At 42.6% G+C, this 25,112-nt stretch overlaps 1 protein-coding gene across 2 annotated transcripts in view; it reads left to right on the top strand.

Moving 5' to 3' along the window:
- The window catches only part of LOC141783381 (nuclear receptor coactivator 3-like), a 41,837-nt gene extending 17,901 nt beyond the window's left edge, over positions 1-23,936 (top strand). Inside the window, exons 2-23 of one of the 2 annotated variants that reach the window (XM_074660766.1) lie at positions 3,685-3,752; positions 6,377-6,484; positions 6,759-6,919; positions 9,488-9,588; positions 9,783-9,957; positions 10,258-10,449; positions 10,762-10,848; positions 11,825-11,968; positions 13,233-13,380; positions 13,476-14,098; positions 15,236-16,221; positions 16,306-16,429; positions 16,961-17,203; positions 17,328-17,540; positions 17,693-17,804; positions 18,578-18,749; positions 19,169-19,531; positions 20,166-20,384; positions 20,493-20,730; positions 20,827-21,019; positions 21,173-21,386; positions 22,176-23,936. In XM_074660766.1, the coding sequence (XP_074516867.1) occupies positions 6,396-6,484; positions 6,759-6,919; positions 9,488-9,588; positions 9,783-9,957; positions 10,258-10,449; positions 10,762-10,848; positions 11,825-11,968; positions 13,233-13,380; positions 13,476-14,098; positions 15,236-16,221; positions 16,306-16,429; positions 16,961-17,203; positions 17,328-17,540; positions 17,693-17,804; positions 18,578-18,749; positions 19,169-19,531; positions 20,166-20,384; positions 20,493-20,730; positions 20,827-21,019; positions 21,173-21,386; positions 22,176-22,187 (4,809 nt within the window). In that variant the 5' untranslated portion in view covers positions 3,685-3,752; positions 6,377-6,395 and the 3' untranslated portion in view covers positions 22,188-23,936. Of the gene's footprint in view, positions 1-3,684; positions 3,753-6,376; positions 6,485-6,758; positions 6,920-9,487; positions 9,589-9,782; positions 9,958-10,257; positions 10,450-10,761; positions 10,849-11,824; positions 11,969-13,232; positions 13,381-13,475; positions 14,099-15,235; positions 16,222-16,305; positions 16,430-16,960; positions 17,204-17,327; positions 17,541-17,692; positions 17,805-18,577; positions 18,750-19,168; positions 19,532-20,165; positions 20,385-20,492; positions 20,740-20,826; positions 21,020-21,172; positions 21,387-22,175 lie in introns of both variants that reach the window. The other variant, XM_074660694.1, reaches the window with a different exon arrangement.
- Positions 23,937-25,112: the final 1,176 nt, after the last annotated feature.

Genomic DNA, 25,112 nt, shown 5'->3' with positions numbered 1-25,112 from the left:
GAACGGACATTCCCATTCATATCAACGTAGCAGGATGGTCAGAGCGGCTGACATTTTTATGTGTACTGTTGCCATAGCGACCGTTGTAGCTAGCAGACTGCCGACTTGCGACAAGTTTCGGACTCAGAGGTGAAGTTTTGCAGTAAAGACAACTAAACAAGCAGTGGAGTAGATACGTTACGAGGAACGTAAAAAATGTAAATGAAATGAGTCAAATTCGGAGGAAAGCACATTGTTGTCGCCAGCTGAGTGAAAACTTTGTTCGGCTCGTTTTCTGTAGGAAGTGTAGCATTGAAGCTTGGTGGAATTAGCTAGCTAGCTAGCGGACAACTGGCTGGTTAGCTCTTGGGATGGTTCCGCCAGGCTTTGGTGCTGCACTGATTACGCAAAATGAGCTGAACAGCGGGCCGGTGGACAGCAGCAGCGCAGGGTCCAAACCGTCCTTCCACCTGGGGAAAAGCTACAAAGCAAACTAGCCAGCCAGCTGTCTCCGGGAGCTGCGTCCATTATCTTCTCTGCGAGCTGCGACCACACACTTTACGTGTGTTCTGTTGTCACCATAATAACTTAATAACAATCGCCATTTTCTTTTGTACTAGTCAAATTACCACAGCAAACAGTTCAATGACCATTCTACTCTTATTTTATTTCTATGTTTTAGACACCACCTGAAAGATACTTGCTAGCCTTGCGTGTAAAACTCCGGGTGCTCTTTCTAAACAGACCTGATTAGCAATAACAACCCATAACTTCAGTTCTTACCCCTATAATAACTCTACTCAACAGCAGTCAGCATTAGCCACACGCAACTTTCTGTTTTGCATTTAACTCTTTAGACCATTTTACTGTAGCTTTAATATTTAGTTCCTTTGTAGTCTGACTTTTTTTTGTTTTCATTGATTATTTATTTTAAAGCAGTATATGAAATGCTTCCTGTTTTTAAAACTATACAAGTTTAGGAACTATCTCGATGTCAAATATCCGTTGCTACCAGTATTTTTCTAATGGATACCTACCTAGGATACCTAGCACTATTTATGTCGGTGCTCTGTGTCTCCTCTCTTCTCCCCTCCCCCTCCCTGTTCTCCCGCCTCCTCCCCCACTTTATTCTACTCAATGTGCCCTGACTCCTCCTCCTCCTCCTGCTGCTGCTGCGGTCCATATTCATACCAGTGCTTATATCTCCTGGTTTGAATTACATTTCACTACCAGAAGTCACTCATGCATGCGTGGTGTGTTTGTGTGTTTCTGTCAGTAAACAAGGACAGAAAAAAACAGGGATCAACAAAGTTGAGGATACAACAAAACAACAAAATCTCAAAAATGTCCACACGTTACTTTCTCACTATAGTTTCTGTGAATTGTTGTTTTGGTGTCGGTGAGAGTCGACTCAGAATGATTAAACTGTGTTTGGACAGTTGACAGAAAGGGAACGCTTTTCTCTCTTTCTCTGTGTTAAATTATTCAGCTGCAGCATTAGCTCAGTAGCAGCCCTGCGTTTAGGACTGATGTGATCAGTGGTCTGTGGTGGAGGATCACACACACACACACACACACACAGACACAGACACACACACACACACACACACACACACACACACACACACACACACACACACACACACACACACAAACACGGTGGGCAGAGTAGGTTGCAGGCTTGCAACTACTGCCTAAGTGTGGCTGCGATGATAGTATGAGTTAGACTTATGACTATTGAGATTAAACCTGAATGGAGGTAACATCATAGAAATAGTTTTTCTTTGCAGGAGTTGAAACATCAAATCCGCTTTTTTATGTTTTAAATCTATTATTTTTTTGTTGCATGTCCTTAGAGAACATCAGTTGTGTATTTTTTCAGTGAATCTTAAAGTCAAATATTGTATGTAGCTGACTGTATTATAAGAATTTTAATTTAGAGCAGTGTGATTGTTATTAGATTTCATGAAGGAAAGGACATCTGACAGGCTTATCTGTGGCAGTAGGATGATGGTGCTAAAGGTCACTGGTTTTGGGAAAACCAAACACTGAATGGCAGGCCCTCCCAGTTTTTGTGTTAGGACATTTATTTATTTAATTTAAAAGGGACCATGTACAGTTTAACACATAAATGTGTCACCATTGGATGCACCGTACCAGATTATAGCTTTAAGGCCCAGACACACCAACCCGACATCAAAGAACTAGTGCCGACAAAGCGCCATGCGTTGCCTCATGTCGCCTGCGTCTTTGCCAAAAAGTTGCACATGAACACACCGCAAAGACTACACCAACATCCAACTACCACATAAAGTTTGTGCCTGCGTGAGATGAAATAACTCTCCACACCAGCAGGCGGCGGTAGTCTGTATTCGTCATTCAAAAAGGGAAACCGGAAGACCGAGGACTGCAGATATACAAGCAGTTGTTGTGATTCGTACATTAAACAACGTGGCGTTTGCCGACCATTTTCACGCCACCGTCACTCACCACTTAGCTTCATTCCAGATGTCCATGTCGTTGTGAAAATATCTGTGTATTGGAACGATCAGATGAGATGAAGATGAAAAATGAGAAAAGTCTTCTGTGTGTTTCCTCTTGACTTTACTCGTTGGCTTGCTTTCGTCACGTTTCTCTTCTCGTGCACTGATTCGTTTAAGCTGAACAGCCAATCAGAGTGATTTCTCTCACTGATGGGCACCGACGCCGATTCAACATGCTGAATCGGACGGGAAAAAAATCTGAAATGTTCCTTTAAGCTTATTTGCATCTGTAGTCTCTTCTTGGCAGGTCAAAACAAAGAAAGCACAATATCAAACGGTACAGAGTAAAAACAGTATACAAAAAAGAGCACACAAGACGCGTAATACAAAGCTACACACAATACCATGACAGTTTAGTAATATTGTAACTGCTACTTTGAAATGGAAAAACGTTTCACAGATGTCGGTGGCCAGCTCAAGAGAGACTCCTCTCTGTTGCTTTGATGAAAGCTTATCCATTTGCTGTGATGAGAAAACACCAAACCCCAGAGGGCCTTCTTTACTGTGATTATGAACAGGATTGCAAAGCACTGAAGGTTATGAAAGCTTTGACAGAATGGGTACTAGGACGTGTCATGTTTGACAACTGATTGTCAAAGTTGTATAAGCACTGTATATAAAAAAATGGTAGGAAAGAAAGGTGACATAGCTTCTTGGTTATCACGTAGCAACAAACCTGCTAAGTTATGTGCACAGTGAGGAAAGTGTTTAAAGTTAGTGTTAGCAACCATCTGATTATTTTGCAGGAGTTTTCTGACCTTTTGTGAGGACAGGGTGATTTCCACACTGTGTCGTTCTCTTAATGCTGAGTTAGCTGAGCTTTGGAAAGCCTCTGATGGCCAGTAGCAATCACACAAGGTGTGAGTGGGAACAAGGACAACAGTGGTCCACCAGCCTGATAAACAGAATATGTAAATAGGGAGGATGAGTGGCCACATTTCCAGGAAAGGGAAGTGGTGACGCAGTGGAACGGGCTGAGAGGAGGACGCAAACAGGATGCTATCTGCTGTGGCTTCCTGTGCAATTTTAGAAATCATTTTTTTCCCATGAATTTATGTGAAAGCAAAACACAAAGAGCTCATGCTATTTTCATAGGGAGCAGAGTCATGTTGGCGACATTCAGCGGACATTCCAGCTCATGATTTTCTCTTTCTGTTTTCAGGAGATGTTGAGACATTGAAGCGACACTAGACCCTGAATGGAGCTTGACTGGGGCTTGTGCTGGTCAAGGTGAGCATGTGGTATATGTACAAAAACACACACACACACAATCTAGACAATCTGTAAAAGATTCAGACCATTTTATTTTTAACTATGAGTATTTCTCACATGGGCAGCTGCTGTTTGTGTGCCCGATGGTTTGTGCAACATACTGTAACTCATCTTGTCCCTGAGCAGGTTTCACATTGTCAAACGAAGCTGATTCAGGTCAGTGGCATACTGCCAGGCCTGTTGAGACTCATCTGTGGTTTTGGTGGGCTGCTGCTCACAAGCTCTCATTTTGCTCTAGAAGTGCTGCGTACTTAAGTTATCAGTTTTTAGATTTCAGTCAAGGCAAACTTTTAGAAAGTGCAAAATGTCAACAAGAGTGAACTTATTATAGTAAACTCTAACTGAAACTAAAACAAGATTTTTACAACATTGTTAGTTGAAAATAAATAAAAAACTAGATCCTTTAAGAAAATTGAAACAATATTTCCTGATTAAACAAAAATTAAAATGTAAACTAATTTCAGTTTTAGGTTGTTGTTTTTTTAAGCTATAATATATCGCCATTGAAAAAAGGAGACAGCATGAGTTTCAGTCAGCTCTCGTGACATTGAACCACAGAAACTGAACAGACATTCCCGGAGATGGCGCTGTGCCACAGCTCATCACTAAAGTAGCGCGAAGATTAAACATTATGGTCATTCCTACAGTTCTCTAACCATGTATTTTGTATGTATGTGTAGCTACATACTTCTGAGACATTATAGCTGGCCCTACTTAAAGAAACTAAAACTAAACTAAAACTAGCAAATACACTCTGAAAACTCACTAAACCTAAACTAAAATGAAATCAAAGTCAAAACTAAAATTCAAAACTATTCTAACCTTGGAATGAATTAATGAAACATACTATTATGAACAAAAAGCACACTAAATTAAATTTTGTCATGCAGTTTAAATCCCATGAGGAACATAGTTGTTTTGGTGAAGTTGTATACAAAGAGACTCAGAAGTTTTCAACATTGTTTCCTCATGACCAAAGTAGAAACCGTTGTACGCCGCTCTGCGTCCCCTGTTCTCAGAAAGGCCCCCAGCTCGGCTGTTTGTCCGTTTCAGGATGTGAAGCTGACTGAGGGCTGATGTCATCTTTCTCCACTGCTGCAGAGGTGAGCCGTAGGACAGAAAGAAACCAGGAAGGAAGGAAGGAAGAAGGAGAGGAGGGAAAGGCAGTGAGAGTCACAGCCGGAGCAGGACCGGCAGATTTAGAGAGGGGTGGTGAAAGGCAGACAGACAAGAAGCATGCGATGCAGATTTATGGCGCTGAGTGCGTGTCTGAGACTTGGTGCTCCTCTAGTAGGAGTAGGAGTAGGAGTAGTGGTGGTGGTGGTGGGTGACTGGGCTGCATGTCCTAGCCTGCAGTTGCGGAGCAGGAGTTGCATAATGGCTCCCATCCGTTCTATACTTTTCCACTCTGGAATGAGCTCACTCTGTGTTTAAGAGCGTTTGTGTGTGCGTACACACACACACACACACACACACACACACACACATGCAGACACAGAGCCGAGGATAGTCGAACAATCTGGTTGTGCAGCGACACGCTACACAGCTTTGTGTGTGTGTTTCTGGGTGGGAATAGGAAAGAGCATTGACCTTAGAGGGTTGGCTACAGAGGTTTCCTCTAACGTGAACTCTGAGGGGGTCAGACGCGGGGCAATGCCAGAGCAAGAAAACAAGGGCAGGGTCCACAGAGCAGTACTGCTACACCCAGGGAGGGAGGGGAAGAAGGGAGGGGTTGTCTTAGGATGGTATGGGGAGGAAACAGCAGTTAAAACCTATTGGAATAAAGAGCGGATGTAGCCTAGTATGGAGAATGCAGAGTAAAGAGAATGCGGAAGACAAATAATTCTTACTAGTCCCTGAAATGCAGTGTGGAGCCTCGCCTGGATTGTTTCTGGGCTCCACAAGCTGAAGCAGTGTGTTTTTTTTTTTCCCCCGTGCAGTCCCAGGCAGTTAGACAAAGAGGCAGGCAGGTGGGACAGTAGCTACCAGCAGCTCATCTCTCTGTGTCTGTGCCGCGACATGCCTGAACATGCAAGAGTACTGGAAACAGTTTGTATATGCAGTGTGCTGCTGCTAGCAGAGTGGTATCATTCTAGCGGGCAGGCTGGCTGAACGCAGGATGACCCATCTCCCCCGAGGCTCCGAATCACTACATCATCATCAGTCGCTCCTCGCAGTGGAACAGATGAGATTTCACTCCCATCAAGCACTAAGCAGGAACCAAGGCTGCTTTACTAACTGGATAGTCCATCCTCATAAATCTGTAGGAATCTACTCTTCCCTCGGAAGAATCACTTCATTTATAACCTCAATGGCCCGGGGATTTTGTTGATTTTTTCCCCCCCATAACTTGACACTAAGCTTTTAAGGTTTGACTGAATTTTGCGTCATTTCTGAGTGAACTTTGCAAAGAAATGACAGCTGAGGGCACTTTCCAATCCACACTTATCCTTTGATAAGATTGTACCACACACATATGAGCATATAAAGCCACAATCTCAGTTCATTCCCTCTGATCATGTTGCACCGCCTGTATGTGGGTGTATACATTTGTATATGATGTGCATTTTTTGTGCTTTCAGGTGCTGATATGCGCTGAAGATGAGTGGCATAGGAGACAACTCGTTGGAGCCGCTGTGCTCTGGCGACCGCAAACGTAAACTGTCCACCTGTGACACACCGGGCTTAGGGTGAGTTCTGTTAAGTGTCCATCACATATCAATCCACTTTGTCTGCTGCTGTTTTTTGGTGTGAATGTCAGCAAGTGCACGAGGTCGCTTCCTTCTTCCTGGCCTCCCGTAAACATCCATAACCCCCTCCACCTCCCCATGGTTCACACGTGTGTCTGCTGCTTGCAAAATATCTGAAGCATCTGAGCCAAGGCCGTATGGCCTGCATATGGACGGGGCATGGGGAGGTGAGGTTGTCATGACAACATGTCTAATCCCCTTGGCGCCCCGGCAGGTGTGACAAGCGTCGGAGGGAACAGGAGAGCAAGTACATCGAGGAGCTGGCTGAGCTCATCTCTGCCAACCTCTCCAACATCGACAGCTTCAACGTCAAGCCGGACAAATGTGCCATCCTCAAGGAGACCGTGAGACAGATCAGACAAATCAAAGAGCAAGGTACTACCACCATGCAAAGAACACCCATGCACTTCTATTAGTATTATTATTAGTAGGAGTATTTATATTATTATTTGTATTATTTAGGGCTGTCAATTGATTAAAATATAGAATCACACATTTTGTATCTGTTAAATGTACCTTAAAGGGAGATTTGTTAAGTATTTAATACTCTTATTAACATGGAGTGGGCAAATATGCTTGTTTTATGCAAATGTATGTATATATTTATTATTGGAAAATCAATTAACAACACGTGTTTATCATAAAGTGGGCACGTCTGCAAAGGGGAGACTCGTGGGTACCCATAGAACCCATTTTCATTCACATATCTTGAGGTCAGAGGTCAAATAGCCATGCCAGTTTTTCCTCGCCAAAACTAGCGTAACTTTCGATCGTCATTTAGCGTTCTTCCCGACAAGCTAGTATGAAATATTGGTACCAATGGATTCCTTAGGTTTTCTAGATTCATACGATACCAGCATCTTCACTCTGGCTTTAAAACTGAGCCCGCTACATCCTACAAATTGCAAGTTGCGTTAATATGTTAAAGAAATTAGTGGCGTTAAAATGAATTTGAGTTAACACGTTATAGCGTTAACTTTAACATCCCTAGTATTATTATTTGTATTATTATTATTATTCATTTTGTCTTTCTTCTGTATTTGTTATGGGGAGTAAACAGTGAGTTAAGTTGTACTGAATCTTGTTGAGCGCCCTGCTGCAGGACAGATGATGCCAGTGATGAAGTGGTGTGTTTGGTTCACGGCCAGGCTGCCTCAGACTGACAGCCAGTTTGGCTGTTTGTATTGCTGGGGGTAAACGAACACCAGTAATTGAGACCAGTCCTTGGTGGTCGTGGCTCAAGGCTGTCAGTGACAGTGTGTATCTGTTAGTGCCAAACCGGGCTTCTCTCTGGGAGACAAATGACAACTGGTGACTCAGAAATCAGACCTTTTATAGAGAGTCGCTCCTATCCATAGGCCATTTTCCAATCGTTTTGCAGATTTGATACTGATTGGATACGCAAAAGAGGATATTTTCTTCCACCTGTTTTAGCTCAGTTGAGATTAGATCTGTGCGGTTAAGTGGGTAAGGAAGAGAGAGAGCAATCATATTGGAATCTACCCAGAGGGTCACAGCTGGCTACTGCTGGCCCCGGTGTTATGCAGCCAGGTTGCCATAGTTACAGGATGGGAATGATGGAGGGCCTCTGTTTTTTTTTTTTCTTCTCATTTCAGTCTGTTGTCCATTTAACACACCTTTTCCCTCCCCCCTGTTTACACATCTTTACAATCAGTTTCTCTGGTGTCTCCTTTTTTACATCAGTCTCAGCTTTCTCAGCTCTGTTTGCTCACACAGCTAGTTTGGCTGGAAATTGAATTAAATCCAGTGTGGTATTATTTGTCGTCTTGCTCGGCGTCTCGCGCCACAGATGGCCCTGCTATATAGAGTGGTATCTAACAAAGCCTCAGACACATGCTGATTTTAAAAATAGAAAGGCATGCTAATCATTCATCCGTGACTCATGCTGCCACCTGCTGGCCAAAAATTTTTTTTATATATATTTTATATTTCATTGTGTTAAGGAAGCATATCCCACAGCTAACTGGACATCATAGAATAGTTGCTCTTTCTAAACTCTAGTACTAGAAATAAAACTTTATTTTTTATACATTTCCAGCCCGCTCATCTAAAAGGTCAAGGAAACTTATTTTAGAGTAATTTCTTTTATAAATCCAGTCGGAGAAATTTTGCAGAAACGATTTGGATTCATATCCGAACCGTGTACTTTCTGCACTCTTTTTCATAAGACTGTAAAACACATTTTTTTTTTTTTTTTATCGTTTCTCACAACAATTTTAGATGGATGTACATGGATGCATGTGTATTACAATACCTAGTATTCCCATATTTAGCCTAATAGATGTCTTATTTTATATGTAAAATCTAAACTATCTCATTTCTTCTGTAATTAAACCAGTAATTCTAATGGGAATGCATTATATCCACATTTGTTAGTGGTAAAACAGAAAGTCTTATTCTATTGTTTAAACATTGAATAAAATACTTATTCAAATCATTGAAATTTGTAAAAAAAAAACATGATAGCCATAACTACTACTAATAACTACTGAAAAATTTTAAGGATCACCTTTTGTTATAACATATAAGACGTTAATGTATGTATTTCTTATAGTTTGCTTCTTCAAAAGTCCCCTGTAATTTTTTTTTTTTTATTGTTTTATTTACCGTTATGTTTCTCTATTAGATATGTTATATATGATGATTACATTGTAGTATGGTTGTCCTGAAATTCTGACAAACAGTATGATCTGGGAAAATACTATGAAATAACATCTATTATACTGTGACTGACTGAAAAAACATGCAGGTCATGTGCACTTCTCAAAGTTAAGGTCACTGGCACCAAGTGTTGCCTGAGTTACACAATGAAAATGATTTACAATATGTAAAGTACAAAATAAAGAATTTAAAGGCATAGATAGCTGTTGTAAAATGACAATTGTCTTCATCAGTTGTGTAATGTGTTTCATCCATCCTCAGGAAAGAGCTCTTGCAGTGATGACGATGTCCAGAAGGCGGATGTGTCTTCCACTGGTCAAGGGGTCATTGACAAGGACCATCTGGGACCGCTGCTCCTACAGGTCAGCGTGGGGACAATCACTGGGGGGCAAAAAAACAACACTAATTAGCTGTCGCTCCATATGCTGGACCAGTGGTTTGCTGTCACTTTTAGTTGATAGAAATGTCTCAGCTGGTTTATAGGAAATCGTAACCAAATAAGGTGAATATAAAGTTGATATTTTCATTGATAAATCTTCCTCCCTGCTGTTCTCAGGCCTTGGACGGCTTTCTCTTTGTGGTCAACCGGGAGGGCAACATCGTGTTTGTGTCCGACAACGTGACGCAGTACCTGCAGTACAAGCAGGAGGAGCTCATCAACACCAGCGTGTACAACATCATCCATGACGAGGACAGGGAGGAGTTTCACAAGAATCTACCCAAGTCTAACGGTGAGACAGAAGTTTATATACATGTGGGGGCGCAAACTAGGGCTGTCAAGGAATATTCTTAATTTGAATATATATTCAAATAGTAAACAAACCACATACCGATCAGCTGTGCACCTGATGGACAGATGGACGCTAGGTATTCAAATAGTTCGAACCTATTTGCTTTTTTTTAATGTAATTTTTCTCCAATGTGGACAGCCCTAGCGCAAACACATTCAAGATCACGAAGACTCACTTACTTAAATGATTGAACACCTGAACCTCTGAATGCTCTTACCCATTACCTGTTTCTCTTCACAGCACCAAATGGAGCATCGTGGGGTGGAGAGGCACCTCGGCAGAAGAGCCACACCTTCAACTGTCGTATGCTGGTGAACTTTGTTCATGGTCAGGGTCATGGGTTGTCAGAAGAGAGGCCTGGAGGCCAACGCTATGAGACCATGCAGTGTTTTGCCCTCACTCAGCCCCGGGCCATGATGGAGGAGGGAGAAGGTAAAAGTCATTGCTAAAATATATATATATATATTTGTTTTAATTTTCAGATTAAAACAATGGGAAAATACAACAGTTAAACATGTGACAACACATACATTTATTCATGCAGAGGATATGATTTAACTAGCAGCTACAAAGTAGGACTCGTACCCTTGGCTTACATGTAGTGTGTATCTCTGCCTTGTACTGTATTTATTGGTCAATTTGTCCTGAAATGTTGCAAATATATCTATACCCACAAGATTATGAATGTCCAGTTTCCAGAGCGTAGTCGAATGAGGATTTAACGTGTCGTCTCTTTACTTTTAGATTTGCAGTCATGTATGATCTGTGTGGCACGACGCATCATTGCAGTAGAGAGGACAGAGAGGTTCAGCACACGCCATGAACTGACTGGTAAGTTTCCACTATGTTATATCTAATAGATGCAAGTACTTTATCAATGTGTATTAAAGGGTAACTTCGATATTTTTCAACCTGGACCCTATTTTTCCATGTTTTTGTTTCTAAGTAACTAATGGGGGCAACAATTCTTGAAATTGGTCCAGTATTGAGGGATTATACTGTAACCGGCAGCTGTGAAAGGAGCTGCGAGGGGGAGTGAGCCGCGTCAATGTAACGTTACATTCACTGAAAGTGTCTCGATGTGAAATCTGAATATCCGTATACTCTGGCTCAAATAAATACGGACGTACATCATATTCAAAAACCTCGTCCCCATTGCTGAAATCAGCTAAATATTCAGCCATGACATTGAAAATCTTTTAGATAACACTAAGCTACGCTTTCTGTACTCAAACACAACAAACGCTGCCCGGTTGCCACTCGCGTTTCCACCATGGATGTATTCCACTATTCCATCGTTGTCTTCCAGCAACACGTCACCTCGCCAGATTTCAGAATGAGACTTCTCCTTCAGCGAGACTCTTTCAATAATGTCGGACACTTATAATAACAATCAGAGCCTGTCATGGCAAAAACAAACACTGTTACTGGACGTAGGTGACGGTGCCAGCTTGCCCCGATAGCACCATATTGCAGCCTGTGAGCAGCTGCTGTCTACATTTCAGAAAATGTCCCCATTTGTCAGTTAGACACAAAACATGGGAAAATATGGTCCAGGTTGAAAAATACCGAAGTTACGACACACCAGCTTACAAAGGCCTTAGTCAAACTAGGGTAGGTTATAAATGTTGTGTTAAATTCCCCACTTGTACTGATATGACAATGTGACCTTTCAAGCCATGTCATTCTAGATATTTAGAGATGTACACTGTCGATTCTTGATAGACTTAGTCATACACAATACATCTGAAATTCACCAGTAGCCATTATCCTTTGTGTAATCCCAATGATGCATCTTCTTTTACAGGTAAGCTGATTGAAATTGAGCAGCAAACCTCTCTCAGCACCACCATGCGTCCAGGCTGGGAAGACCTGGTGAGGCGCTGCATGCAGATGTTCCTCCATCGAAGTGAGGGACAACCGTGGTCCTACAAACGGCACTATCAAGACGGTATATAACTGCACCTCTCTTGTCACCATCACTTAGTCGCTACCACAAATAGCGTAGCATTTGCATATCTGGTGCTACATTAGCAGGTGTATAATAATAACAATAGCAACTTTATTTCCGCACTCGTTTTGCATGTGAATGGATTACGTAGAATGAGAGCCATTATTATAGGCATTAGGAGGGCAGGTTGGAGACGTTATTATAGGCATTAGGAGGGCAGGTTGGAGACGTTATTATAGGCATTAGGAGGGCAGGTTTCAGCTCCGTCAAGAAGGCGTCATTAACAAAAGTATACTAGGAATGCAGCAGAACACAAGTCACCTCATTAAAATGTTTGGTATGTGGGACACGGCCCTTGCTAGATGAATAAGAGGCTCAAAGCATTAATGAGTCATCTCCAGCTCAACAGGAGATATAACCGGATTTGTAAGACACAATGAGTAACCCTCTTGACTTTATCGGATGGTAGAAATAAAACACATTTTTTTAAAATCTCTGCATTAAATGTTTAGTACCGTTGTAACTTAGTTTAGTGCTGTATAATGTCAGAATGTGAGTCTTTGCGACTCGGAGACGGCTGCCTGCGATCTTCTTTGCTTAACTATCACAGCTGTAATTGGCGTGTTAATTCAGTCAGCTTCACATTAAAAGCTGTCAGACAGGTATTACTGGAAGCTACATGACAGTTTTATTTTTTACCAGTATTAGCGACAATAGGTGTAGTGTTGTAGTAATGTAGTGTTGTAATAGTGTTGTGACCAGGGTTATTATAGTAAACTAAAACTGAAACTAAAACAAAAATAAGTAAACTAAACTAGAGTAAAAATGTTAAAGTAAAGATTAAACATTAAATATTATGACCATTCCTGCACAGTTCTCCAACCATGTATTTGGTATGTATATGTAGCTAGATAGATACCTGACCTAAACAAAAACTACTGTAAAACTAAAACTAAACCTTTCTGAAAATCTGAGACCAAACTAAAACTAGCAAACGCACTCTGAAAACAAATTAATCTAAACTAAAATGAAATCAATAAGTCAAAACTAAAATAAAACAAACTTATTAAGAATTAAAAACTATTATAACCTTGGTTGTGATTGCATCGCAGCACTCACAGTACAGAACAATAAGAATATATCAACTGTATGGAAATTCAGCTTAAGTCCCCGCAGCTGTTTATTAGCTTTAGTTTTCTTTTTTATGTTGTTAGTATGCGCAGCTATTTTTAGGGGTTTTAATTCTCCTTTATTTCTGCTCTAGCTTTCCGTACTGGCCACGCGGAGACCCCACTCTACCGCTTCTCGCTCTCTGATGGCACCCCCGTCACAGCCCAGACCAGGAGCGACCTCTGCAGGAATCCCAGCACCAATGAACCGCACTCGTTCCTCTCCACACACTTGCTACAAAGGTGCAAATGCTTTAACAATTGCAACTAGCAAGAATGATTTCTCCTCTCATTGTGTTGTATGTGCTTAAATTTTGTTCTGTCTTAAATTTTTGTAGGGAGCAGAATAGTTATCGTGGAAACCAGGGCGGAGGTATGAGGCCTCAGAACATAGGCGTGAACAACCCCAACCAACAGATGAACGTGGGCCCAGGAGGGGGCATGGGCATGAACAGGGGCTACGGCATGGCAGAGCAGGGCAACATGCCACAAAGAGGAGTGCCTCCATACACCGGGGGCAACCGCATCAATCCCATGAACCAGATGAATCCCATGCATCAGATGAATCAAATGAACTCCATGCATCAGATGAACAACATGGGTCAAATGAACCAGATGAATCAGATGAATTCCATGCATCCAACGAACTCCCCAATGAACTCCATGAACCAAATGGGGCCCATGAATCAGATAGGCCACCATGGCATGCATCAGCAGCAGCAGCATCAGCAGCATCAGCAGCAGCAGCAGCAGCAGCAGCAGCAGCAGCAGCAGCACCAACATCATCAGATGGGTCAGTTCCACGGAAGTGGAGGTGGACCTGGAGGTGGAGGGTACGGGATGGGAATGACCAGCCCGCCCCAGGCCAGTCCAGGGATAAATGGCCCCCCACACAACGTCATGGGTTCACCCAGAGTCCGAGGAAGCCCCAAGATGGGTGCCAGCCCCTTTTCTCCCGGAGGTATGAAGCAAACTTTTGTAGATCTCTCGTTAACCCTTTAATGTTCTGCTCGACCATTTGGTAGAGCACATTTTGAATCACCATATTTTTATTGGAAAATGTGTTAGAGCCATCTCTACCACTCAGTTTAGGTATGTTATGCTAAAATATCCACTAGATGTCGCCGTGTCTTTAAATAGCATTCCTTTTTAGTTCTTTTCTTACAGAAAATTAGCAACAAAAAAAAATACTCCAGACATGAAGACTCTGGTCTAATTTTCAAAGGTAGACATAATTTTTTGACATAGTTTCAGAGGTCTTACTGAACAGAATTTCATAAAATGAAATGCCTAATAAGGGTCAAATAATCTTCTAAAAACATGCTCTACCAAACGGTGCAGTTGTCCTGATATGGTTAAGGTAGTAAAGGTAGTAAATTTACTATTTTGTACTAAATGAAAAAAACTTTTGATCATTCATTGTTGTTAATATGATACATTTAATGTTATTCCATTATATATATGCTTACAAAAATGTATCTAAAGTCTAAAAACAAGATTTTTTACCATTTCTGAGATGCTAAAAAGTAGCCTACTTTAAATATGGTAAATATCTAGAATAAATACATGGAAATAATACTAGTTCTGGTAATTAGGGCTGGGCGATATGGAGAAAATCAAATATCACAATATTTTTTACTTTTGATTTGATTTTTTTGAATTCCCTGATATCGATTGCGACGTTATTGTAGACTTGACCATTGGTGCTTTAACAAAACATTTACTCAATGAGATTTTTGATAAATAATCATCAGTAATGTGGATATAATGACTAAGTATGTAAAGGCAAATAATAGAACAGTCTGGTAAGTCCAGAAAATAACATCACTTCACTGTAATGCAGCCTATTAAACCAGGAAAAGACACTTATGCTATATTACCCATTTTACAATATCCAAAATCTAAGACCATATATAGTCTCATTGACATACAGTATGTTTGTATACTAACCTATTATTATCATAAGAACAGTGCATATTTGATGTTTTTTTCTTAGTGATTAAAGGGTTAATTAGATGTAGAAAATCAAAACTTCTTAACTTACATTGTGTGTTATTAACTTGGATTGATGGCATGTCTCTGGTTGTGTCCTTGTCAGGTATGAACTCTCCCATGAGCTCCAGTCACCCTGGTAACTCTGGAGGCGGCGGAGGAGGAGGGACCACCTTCTCCAGCATCTCCTTGAATGCCCTCCAAGCCATCAGTGAGGGAGTGGGCAATCCGATGCCCTCCCCCCTCACCTCTCCTCCCCCTCACAAGCCTGACAGCTCCCCGAGCATCAACTCCACCAACCAGGCTGCAGGGGGACCCTGTAAACCAGGCCTCCCAGCTTACTCCGACTCCAAGAGCCCGGGCAGCTCGCTCGGGGCTGGAGGAGAGCAGCAGTCTCTGCAGCATCCACGCACCCCCACCAGCGAGGGCCCTCCTGACAAGCCAGACAGCCAGGCCAGCAGAGAGGTGGGTCCGGCCGGGGGAGAACCCAACCGACGGGGCCCTGACACCAAGAGCCACAAGAAGCTCCTGCAGCTCCTCACCTCCCCTGCGGATGAGCTGGTGCCCCCTAATCACACGCCGAGCTCCGGGCCCGGCTCCTCGCCCGAGGCTAAAGACGGAACAGCCGGCGTCACCAGCCCCTCCTCAACAGGAGTGTCCTCCTCTACGGGCGGGAATCAAGGCGCCGTGTCCTCCTCTGGCGGCCCAGGACATTTAACAAGTCAGTCACTGCAGGAGAAGCACAAGATCCTCCACAAGCTCCTGCAAAACGGGAACACTCCCGACGAGGTGGCTCGCATCACAGCCGAGGCCACTGGGAAGAGCAGCCTGGATTCAGGGGCACCAGAGCCTGGTGCTGCAGCCACTGGAGGGGTTAGGGGGTCTGAATCAAAGCAGGAGCAGCACAGCCCCAAGAAGGAGAAGCCCCACGCCCTCCTCCACTACCTCCTCAATAAGGACGACTCTAAAGAAGGTGGTGATATCAAGCCAAAGCTGGAGGAGCTGGAGGGGAGAGGAGCTCAGGGGCCAGGGGTTACCAGCTCTGACCCCCACTGCATGGATGGGAAGGTCAAGTTGGAGCCATCTGATGAGGTAAGGCTTTTACCCAGAATTACAGTTTGTTAGATGCAGTTAGAAATATTGTTGTCTAATCATTGTTGTGTCTTGACGGTTCAGGCGGAGACCCTGGAGACCATTCTGGGTGTCCCAAGGAACAGCTCTAGCTTCTTCCCTGAACCAGACTCCAGAGCAGGGAAGGAAGTGGGAAACAAACAGGGAAATATGCCTGACAGTTTACTTGGTAAGTCAGTCATTTGAGTCTATTTGAGTATCTTGATCAAATCTAACAGCTAAAAGGTTCTTGCTTAAGGCAAGACACTACTGGCATAAACATTGTTTTTTCATGCACTTGTCAGTTTTGAGATTTTGAGCTATTTTGCTTCCATATCTTCTTTCAGACTAGTTGAAAGAAAACATCCAAAATACAAATTTAGGTGTTTATTTATACGCTTTGTTTATTTGCGTCTGTAGATTTCTCCTAAATTTACCAAAATTAGATAATGGCCATTTGCATATTCAAATATGCAATTTCAGAAAACTTGTAATACAAAAAATGACGATGATGATGTTTAACCTGCAGTGTCTCCCCTTAATGTGGAAAAACACAGAAGAGTATGCATAGCCAAGATACTACAGCTTGGCACATTGCATGTCAGATACTTTTTAAAGTCTTGCATGAAGTATCACACTGGATATGCTTCCTTTTCTTAATCGTACAACCTAAAAGTATGAAGGTATGCAATCATAACCTCTTGTATTGTGTGTGTTTCAGATGGGGAGAGAGGCCCCATGCCCCCAGCTCAGCGTAGTGCCTATCAAAGAGCCATGTCCATGGAGGCCAAGCCCATGGGTGGAGGAGAGGGAGTAGTAGGAGTTGGGCTAGCCGGGAGAAGGAATGTCCCCTGTCCCACGCTGGTCAAACAAGAGAAGATGGATGCTCCGATCCGACCTGGGCCCGTTCCCAATGGCTTTCCAGGGGGCATGGGTGTGTGTCCACCACGGGGCAATCCAACAAGTAACTTAAACACTTATTTTTTTATTTTTTGTTTTCATTTTTTAGATAAACTGAAGCTTAGGGTCCAGTATTCCATATGCTTCTAATCTTACTGATGAATGTTTATGGTCTTTGTGTTGATCAGGAGCTATGGGCAGAGGAATGGGAATGCCTCAGCGGCCTCCCATGTCAGCGCCAGGGGACTGGGGGATGTCGAGGTCCAGTGGCAGCCCTGTGGCTGGACCAGGACACCCTGGCATGGGTCGCTCTGGTCCAATGGGAGGACCCATGATCAACCGGTCCAACAGTGTACCCGGAAAAAACAGGTCTATGCTGCAGCAGCAGCTCATGGATATGGGTATGTCACAAGTTGTGTGTGAATCTGTAACGAGTGAATGTTTGGTGCTCGTACGTAATATGATAGAGGAATTGGAATCATTTTCTGTGGATAATGTGACTCACTGTTTCCACTCTATATTGATCATACACTACCCATATTCACCTCTGCAGGTACCAATGAAGCCAATATGGGTATGAGCCCGTTTGGTGAGCCCTCACCTCGGTCCCCCTCCTGGCCAGTCTCTCCTTTGGGAATGGACAGACCACAGACTAACACAAACAGGTAAACCTTTTGCACTGGTCCCAACCCTATCTATCTGAATCTTTGCCATTCAAGACCTTAAAGGGATAGTTTGGATGTTTTGAAGTAGGGGTGTATGCGGTACTTATCCATATTACCTACAGTAGATAGTGGTTGTCACACCCCCAGTTTGGAGAAACAGACAGGAGGACCGGCACAGGAGCAAAGGCTATGTACTGCTGTGGACGGGGGCAGCAACAAAACGTTAAAGTGGACGCTATATTATATTTTCACCGCTTTACCTTGCCATCAGACAGCCCTTTCTGAGCAGGAACTGAAGCTGTTATATCTATGCTCTCTTCAAAGCCACCAGACTCGTAGACCAGCAACTCCTGTGTTCTGTGAGGTAAATTGCTGTTTTTGTCAAAGGAGTCTGGTGGCTTTGAAGAGATCATAAATGACAGCGTCATACCTCATACAACCCCACTTCAAAACATCCAAACTATCCCTTTAAAGGAATATTTCCCCCACAAAATTGAATTCTTGAATAAAACTTTGTTTTTCTTGCATGCCTCCGTGGTAATCGGAGAATCAGAAAAGTCTCCTGATATAGTGAAGTAAATGGAGGCCATGTTCAAACTGCCCCCTTGGATTTCACTTATCTTCGTTATTTGATTCTCCATTCACCATGGAGGCATTGTGTGGGTGAAATATACCTTTAAACTGAATTCAGGAGCTGGTGTTAATAGTGTCGGTGATTGCGGTCTCCTTTTCTTGAAGTGATTTAACATTTTCGGTGTCATCTGTTGTCTTAGGGACCAGTTTGGGCACCCGCTGGAGGAGCTGCTGGGGCCCCTGGTCAACAGCGAGGGCCCGAGTGATGAACGGGCACTTCTCGACCAGCTGGACTCTCTGCTCAATACCACTGATGTCATTGCTCTGCAGGAGATAGACCGAGCCCTAGGCATCCCTGAAATAGTGGGCCAGGTACAGGACTCACTACATTATACATTTGCATATACTCATTCTGTTAACAGGAAATGGTAACGAACTTCAGTTCTTCTAAAAGTAATTCTAATTTATAAAGTGATTGATTGTGATATCAAATATGGATTCATAAGTGCAATGCAAATTTTAAATGCATAGTAGTCCGTTAGATTATATGACATACACAGCTTGTGGCTCAATGTTATTTGAATGTGGGGTCTCGGTGCTAAACTTAATGTTAGCTTGCACTAAATGTTACTAAGCTCCCAATGTTTTGTAGCTTCTCGTTGTGCAGGTCTTCTGTAAGCCTGATGTGATACTTGTGGTTCTTATGCAGTTGTTTTCTGTAGCTAGCTTTGTGTTGATATTGCAGTTTACTTGTCCAAACTAGCATGACATGCAACCTCTTTGTACCCCAGAACCATGGACCTGAAGGCCACCAGCAGGTCCAGGTTCGAGGCCAGGTCCGGCGCCCGCAATCAGAGCCTTTCCCAGGGCCGGACTCCTCCTTAGGCATGGACCAAAAACCCATATACAGCCAAGGCTACCCTGGGCCCCCCGGGCCCTCCTCTATGGGCATGCAGCCCGGTTATGGTGGCAACACGATGCAAGGCCAGTCTCCTGGAGGCTTCAGCCCCATGATGAATCAAGTGGGCCAGACGGGGGGCTACCCCGGCATGACGGGTATGGGCAACCCCCGCGCAAACATGATGCGACCTCGCATGATGACTGCCACCAAGCCTCTCCGACTGCAGTTGCAGCAGAGACTGCAAGGACAACAGGTGATGACACAGATATTGTTATATATTAATATATTGTTATATTAAAGATTCAGCAGGTCAACTCGTGTCTGAGGAGAAGTTGGTGGCTTCTTCATGGATGTATAAAGAGATGTGGATACCCTTGTAGGCGGGCGCCCGTTCATTCCTATGACAGTTGCTCAGTGGCGCAGGAAGCCAAAATGGCTCGCCTGCCGAGTCATAAAGTACCCGGCTCTTCCGGCAATCTTCCTCATCCATTGGGCCCATAGAGCAGGCGCAGTAGCGTTTCCTTTAACCCCGCCTCCCAGCCCTCAGTCTAGCCTCAGGCTGGGTCTCATTCACATGAACTGAGGAAGGAAAATAACTGAATTTGGCTATTACTGCATTTTACAACTTTTAGGACCTACGGATTTAAATAAGGGCTATTACAGTGTTCGTAGTTGACTTACCTCAAATGATCTGCTGATTTACGGACGTCTCTTCCCCAATGTAAGTCTATGGGAAAAAGTATTTTTGGGCCCAATGGCATCACGTGACACGGAAGTTGTAGTACCACCACTACGAAGGTTTGCTTTGGGGGGCTTGGACGTAAATAGTGAACAAAAATAAACAAACTGGCATATTTTAACTGTCTTTATCTTGTTTTATCTGGCAGTTTATGAACCAGACCCGACAAGTCATGAAGATGGAACATGCCCCCGGAGGAAACCCTGCAATGCATTCAAGCATGCAGCCTGGCATGCAAGCTGGTATGCAGCCTGGTATGCAGCCTGGCATGCAGCCTGGCATGCAACCTGGCATGCAACCTGGCATGCAACCTGGCATGCAACCTGGCATGCAACCTGGCATGCAACCTGCAAACATGGCCGGACAGGTATGTAGGCGGCACTTCTAATGTAGTGTGCATTCACACTTCATTCAATAACATCAGACCGGTCACCATTTGTAGATTTAAAGTCAAAGTATTGATGTTTGTCTGCAGCCTGGTTACCTGAACGCTCAGATGATGGCTCAGCGCAGCCGGGAGATGATGACCATACAGATCAGGAGGCAGCGGATGATGATGCTGATGCAGCAGCAGCAGCAGCAGGGTCAAGGGCAGGCTGCAGCAGCAAGAGGCTTCAGCCCTCCTCCAAATGTCACCGCACCAGGAGGCATGGACAGCCCCATCGGAGGCCCCCCCATGAACCAGCCTGGACAGCAGGGCTTCAACTATGGAGGTAACTATGGTGAGTTAACTGAGACAGAGCTCTCTATTATTTCCTCTTGGACATTCAAGTTTCACACTCAAGTTGTTGTTGTTGTTGTACTTACAGGGATGAACCAGCAGGGGGACCCATCATTCATGGCTCCAGGTAGCAGCCCACCAGCAAACATGATGCCAGGACGAATGGGAGGTCCTCCTCAGAACGCCATGATGCCAGGGATGCAGGGCAATCCACAGGGAGGGCCCATGTACACGTCTGGAGACATGAAAGGCTGGCCACAGGGCAGCATGCCACGCAACAGGTATGTAGCGTCAGTCTTCCCTGAGCTAAATTATTTAGAGTCTTTAGTGTTTGTAGTTAATTATCACCATTTTAGCACCATACTCAAAAAAGATTTTCCTTTTGTGATAATTCTATAAAACATAAACATATTTTTATTTTTCTGTCTTTCCAGCACATACCCCCAGCAACAGTTTCCCCAGCAGGGCAACCAGGGCCAGTTTGCACACATGATGATGAGCAACTCCATGGGTGGACCAGGGCCGGTCAGTGGGGCACCCAGTGCGGGTCAGATGGGCCAAATGCCAGGACAGAGGCAGGGCCAGATGCAGGGCCAGATGGGCATGAACCCCATGGGAATGGGCAGAATGCCAATGGGACCTGATCAGGTATGTAATACATTGACACAGTCTTAAGGCCCAGACACACCTAACCAACATCAAAGAACTAGCGGCGACGAAAGTTGACTGTTTCGTCGCCTTTGTCTTGGCCAAAAATGCACTCAAGCACACCGCAAAGACTACAGCAAACAGTCAACTACCACGTACGTTCTGCGCCTGCATGAGATGAAATAACTCTCCACTCCATCAGGTCGCTGTAGTCTGTATTCGTCATTCAAAAGGGAAACAGGAAGACCGAGGACTGCAGATATACAAGCCGTTGTTATGACACGAAAATTAAATAAAGCGCCGTTTGCCGACCATTTTCACACCACTCTCACTCACCACTTAGCTTCATTCCAGACGGCAATGTCGTTGTGAAAATATCAGTGTACTGGAATGATCAGATGAGATGAAGACAAAAAATTAGTTTGCCTTCCTCACTTCCGTTTCTCTTCTCGTGCACTGATTCGTTTAAGCTGAATAGCCAATCGGAGTGATTTCTCTCACCGACGGGGTCCACCACCGTTTCAACATGCTGAATCAGCCAAAAAAAAAACGACATGGGCAGAATAGAGCCGACGGTGCGGGACACACTGCAAAACCTAGGCTGACAGACGCTCACAGACAGCCCAAAATTGACCAATGGCCGACCGTCGGCTTGGTGTGTCTGGGCCTTTACACAAGGGTCAGCTGATATTTTAAAACACAGTTGAGATATCACAGACATGTTAAAAAAAAAAAAAAAAAAAAAAGCGTAGGAGAGATTGCACATCTCACTGTTTTTTCTCTCTGCAGAAGTATTGCTGAAGACGTGCGGCTGAAAGCAGAATCTGTAGCCTTTCAGCTGTGGCAGAGCGGTCTGAGCCCCGAGAAGAGCTGGACCTACACACACACACACACACACACACGCACACATAGTAGGAGTCCTCCAGCATAAAACGTGACGGCACAACACACCGCTGATCCTGGAGGAAGTGGGCTACAAGGACAACTGAAGCCTCACACACTGTTACCCTGTTAAGGTGATGCACAAACACAAAACACCAGTGTATGCGGGTGCGTTCACGCGAACGACCTGGAGGCTGTCGGGCAGTATTCAGCGTCGCGGGCCAGGCTGCAGAACGGGACTATGGTACAACTAGCTGTGGCTGCACTTTACCTGGAAGCTTCTGTGTGGAACAAAGATTGATGCAATATTTCTTCATCATTACAGCCTTACTAGAGATTCAATGCCTTCACAACGATGGGTTTCTTCTTTTTCTTTCTTATCCTTTGGATGCGCCTCATTCTTGAAGTCGTCGGAAGCTAAAAAGCACAGTTAAAACTATGTTATGCAGATCGGAGCAATAACTCTCTACGCCTCTATGCTTTAGACTGTAACTGAGCATCGTAACACCTGTTATAAGCAAACAAATGGTACTGCAGTATTAGATGTCTCAAATGTCCTCTGTGAATATGAATTGTAAATATTCTACAAAATATATCAGACATGCTTTTCAAAGGCCCATTATTGCACAAAGTATGAGACCTGGTTGTATTTTTGTGTCCCATAGGTCAATACTGATTTGGTTGATTTGCTTTTTTTTTTATGCCCTTGCAAATATTGCAGGTGTGTTTGGGGTTTCCTTCCCTTGTTTGTCATTTTCTGAATGCTGTATTTTTTAAGATTTTCCTCATGTATTCCATGTTTTAGCGAGCAGTTTTACTTGTGACGAGTATCTGATGAGTTGAAGGTTTGAGCTTTCACGCTGTCAGAGATTTTATTGGAAATGAATTTTGTCAGTCGATTACATAAAATGATTTTGTTGGGTCGTGTGTGAGCTGTACGGGTTTTATCTGCAGTACAGTGAGGACGGGAACACGCCCTCCTCAGTGTACCAACAACAAGCCCGGTCCTTGCAGTGTTCTCCCCCTCCTCACCAGCTCTGTCTGTCGAGTGTATTTTTATTCACACCATCTTCTTTTTGACTGTTATTCTCAACTCGCTGAATCTACCTTTTCAACGTGCGCAATCCAAAGATATTTTTCCACATCTCTGTATAGTTTCTGAGATTTCTGGTGTACATTTTTAATGATATGCGTTATATTAGTCTGATGGTAAATGGGTACATATCATGGATCTGTAAAAGCATTTGATGGTTTTGTACTGTAAAGCGTAAGGAGCTATATGTTGTTCCACAGCGGGAGGCTGTCGGTGCAGTGCGAAGAGGACTGGAAACCCCCGCAGCAGAACGTTTCTACATCCAGAAAACAAACAAACAAACGAAGCATGTTTTGCTGTGAAAGAGAAATACCAATGGAATGAAATCCACTTCAAGACATATCAATATCTCTTCTATCTTTCAGGAAACAACGTCATTGTATGTCCAGATTTTGTTACTTCAGGAAAAAGGAACTTTGTAGAGTTTGAATGAAGTGCAAAAAAGATGCAAGAGATCATTTGGTTTGTTTTTGTTTTTCTTTGTCTGGAGGTAAGATAAGCTGTCATCTTACAGGATGTATATTACAGATTTTTTCTGTTGTTGATATTGATGTAAATACAAATTTCTATTTAAACACTCTTGACTCCGGTTCTCTGATTATCTTCTGACTCTGACTGCAATTGACTCGTTCGGTAAATATCAGCCACTTTATTGCATTGACGAATCATCCCGTTGATCAAACAAAGCTGATGAAAACAGGTTTATTGCGAGAAGCTAATGAAGGATTCATCCATTCTCATTTTTAGATCTAATGTTCTTCTGTCAGAAGAAAAGCTGCTTTGCTTTGATTGTTTTTTAATATTACTCTCTGCTAAGTATTATAATGTAGAGAACTTGGATATAATTGCCTATTAATAATAATATATTTAGGCTTTTATAAAGCCCATACAGTGTGATGCACTAACAGTGTACACAAAGACAGTGGTTGAAGAAACATCCTGTAAAGGAACGTATATAAATACTTGAGAAGAGATGTGATACACTGAGGCAGAGTGGTGGAAGCAGTATTAGGATCTTTTATTAAATAAAGGTAGTAATATCATAATGTAAAAAATACTCCATTACAAGTAAGAGTCCTATATTTTCAAAATCTACATACATACATCCTGAAGTTTTATTAGCAAATATACTTTTAAAATGATTTATTAATAAAATTACAAAAGGTGACAGTATACAATTAAAACAGTAACAAAAAAAAAACATTGAACGAAAAAATATATATTATGGAACAACAGAAATGAATTGTCTAAATAGCCTTTTTGTTAGTTGAATTAGAAATTAGTTTTACATAAAGTTTAACATCCTTCACAAAAATACTAAAAACAAGGTTTATTGTTGCTAAATATACATTGATGAATAAAACATTTAGCTAGAATTATCATCAAATTTATTATAAAAACATATTTGTGTTCTTTATTAGTTGATTAATAACTAATTGTACAATAAAAATAGGCATTAATAAATGTGTTTACAAATTAATTTATTAATTTTACAATAAAAATAGGTATTAATAAATGTGTATACAAATTCACTTATTAATCTAAAAATAAATGGAAAAAATTACAAAGTTTTTCATTATTTGACATTTTAATAGGCAATAAAAAGGTGAATTATGAAAAGAATTTACAAATGAAATATTAATCCATCAATAAATACTTCAAATTAAAAAGGGATTTACAAAAACATCATAAAACAGTCAATAAGTACATCATTTAAAAAATACATTAATTAATTAATAAATAAATAATGG

The sequence above is a fragment of the Sebastes fasciatus genome, chromosome 1 (assembly GCF_043250625.1).
Source record: "Sebastes fasciatus isolate fSebFas1 chromosome 1, fSebFas1.pri, whole genome shotgun sequence".
Taxonomy (NCBI): domain Eukaryota; kingdom Metazoa; phylum Chordata; class Actinopteri; order Perciformes; family Sebastidae; genus Sebastes; species Sebastes fasciatus.
This window is presented reverse-complemented; position numbering and strand designations above follow the sequence as displayed.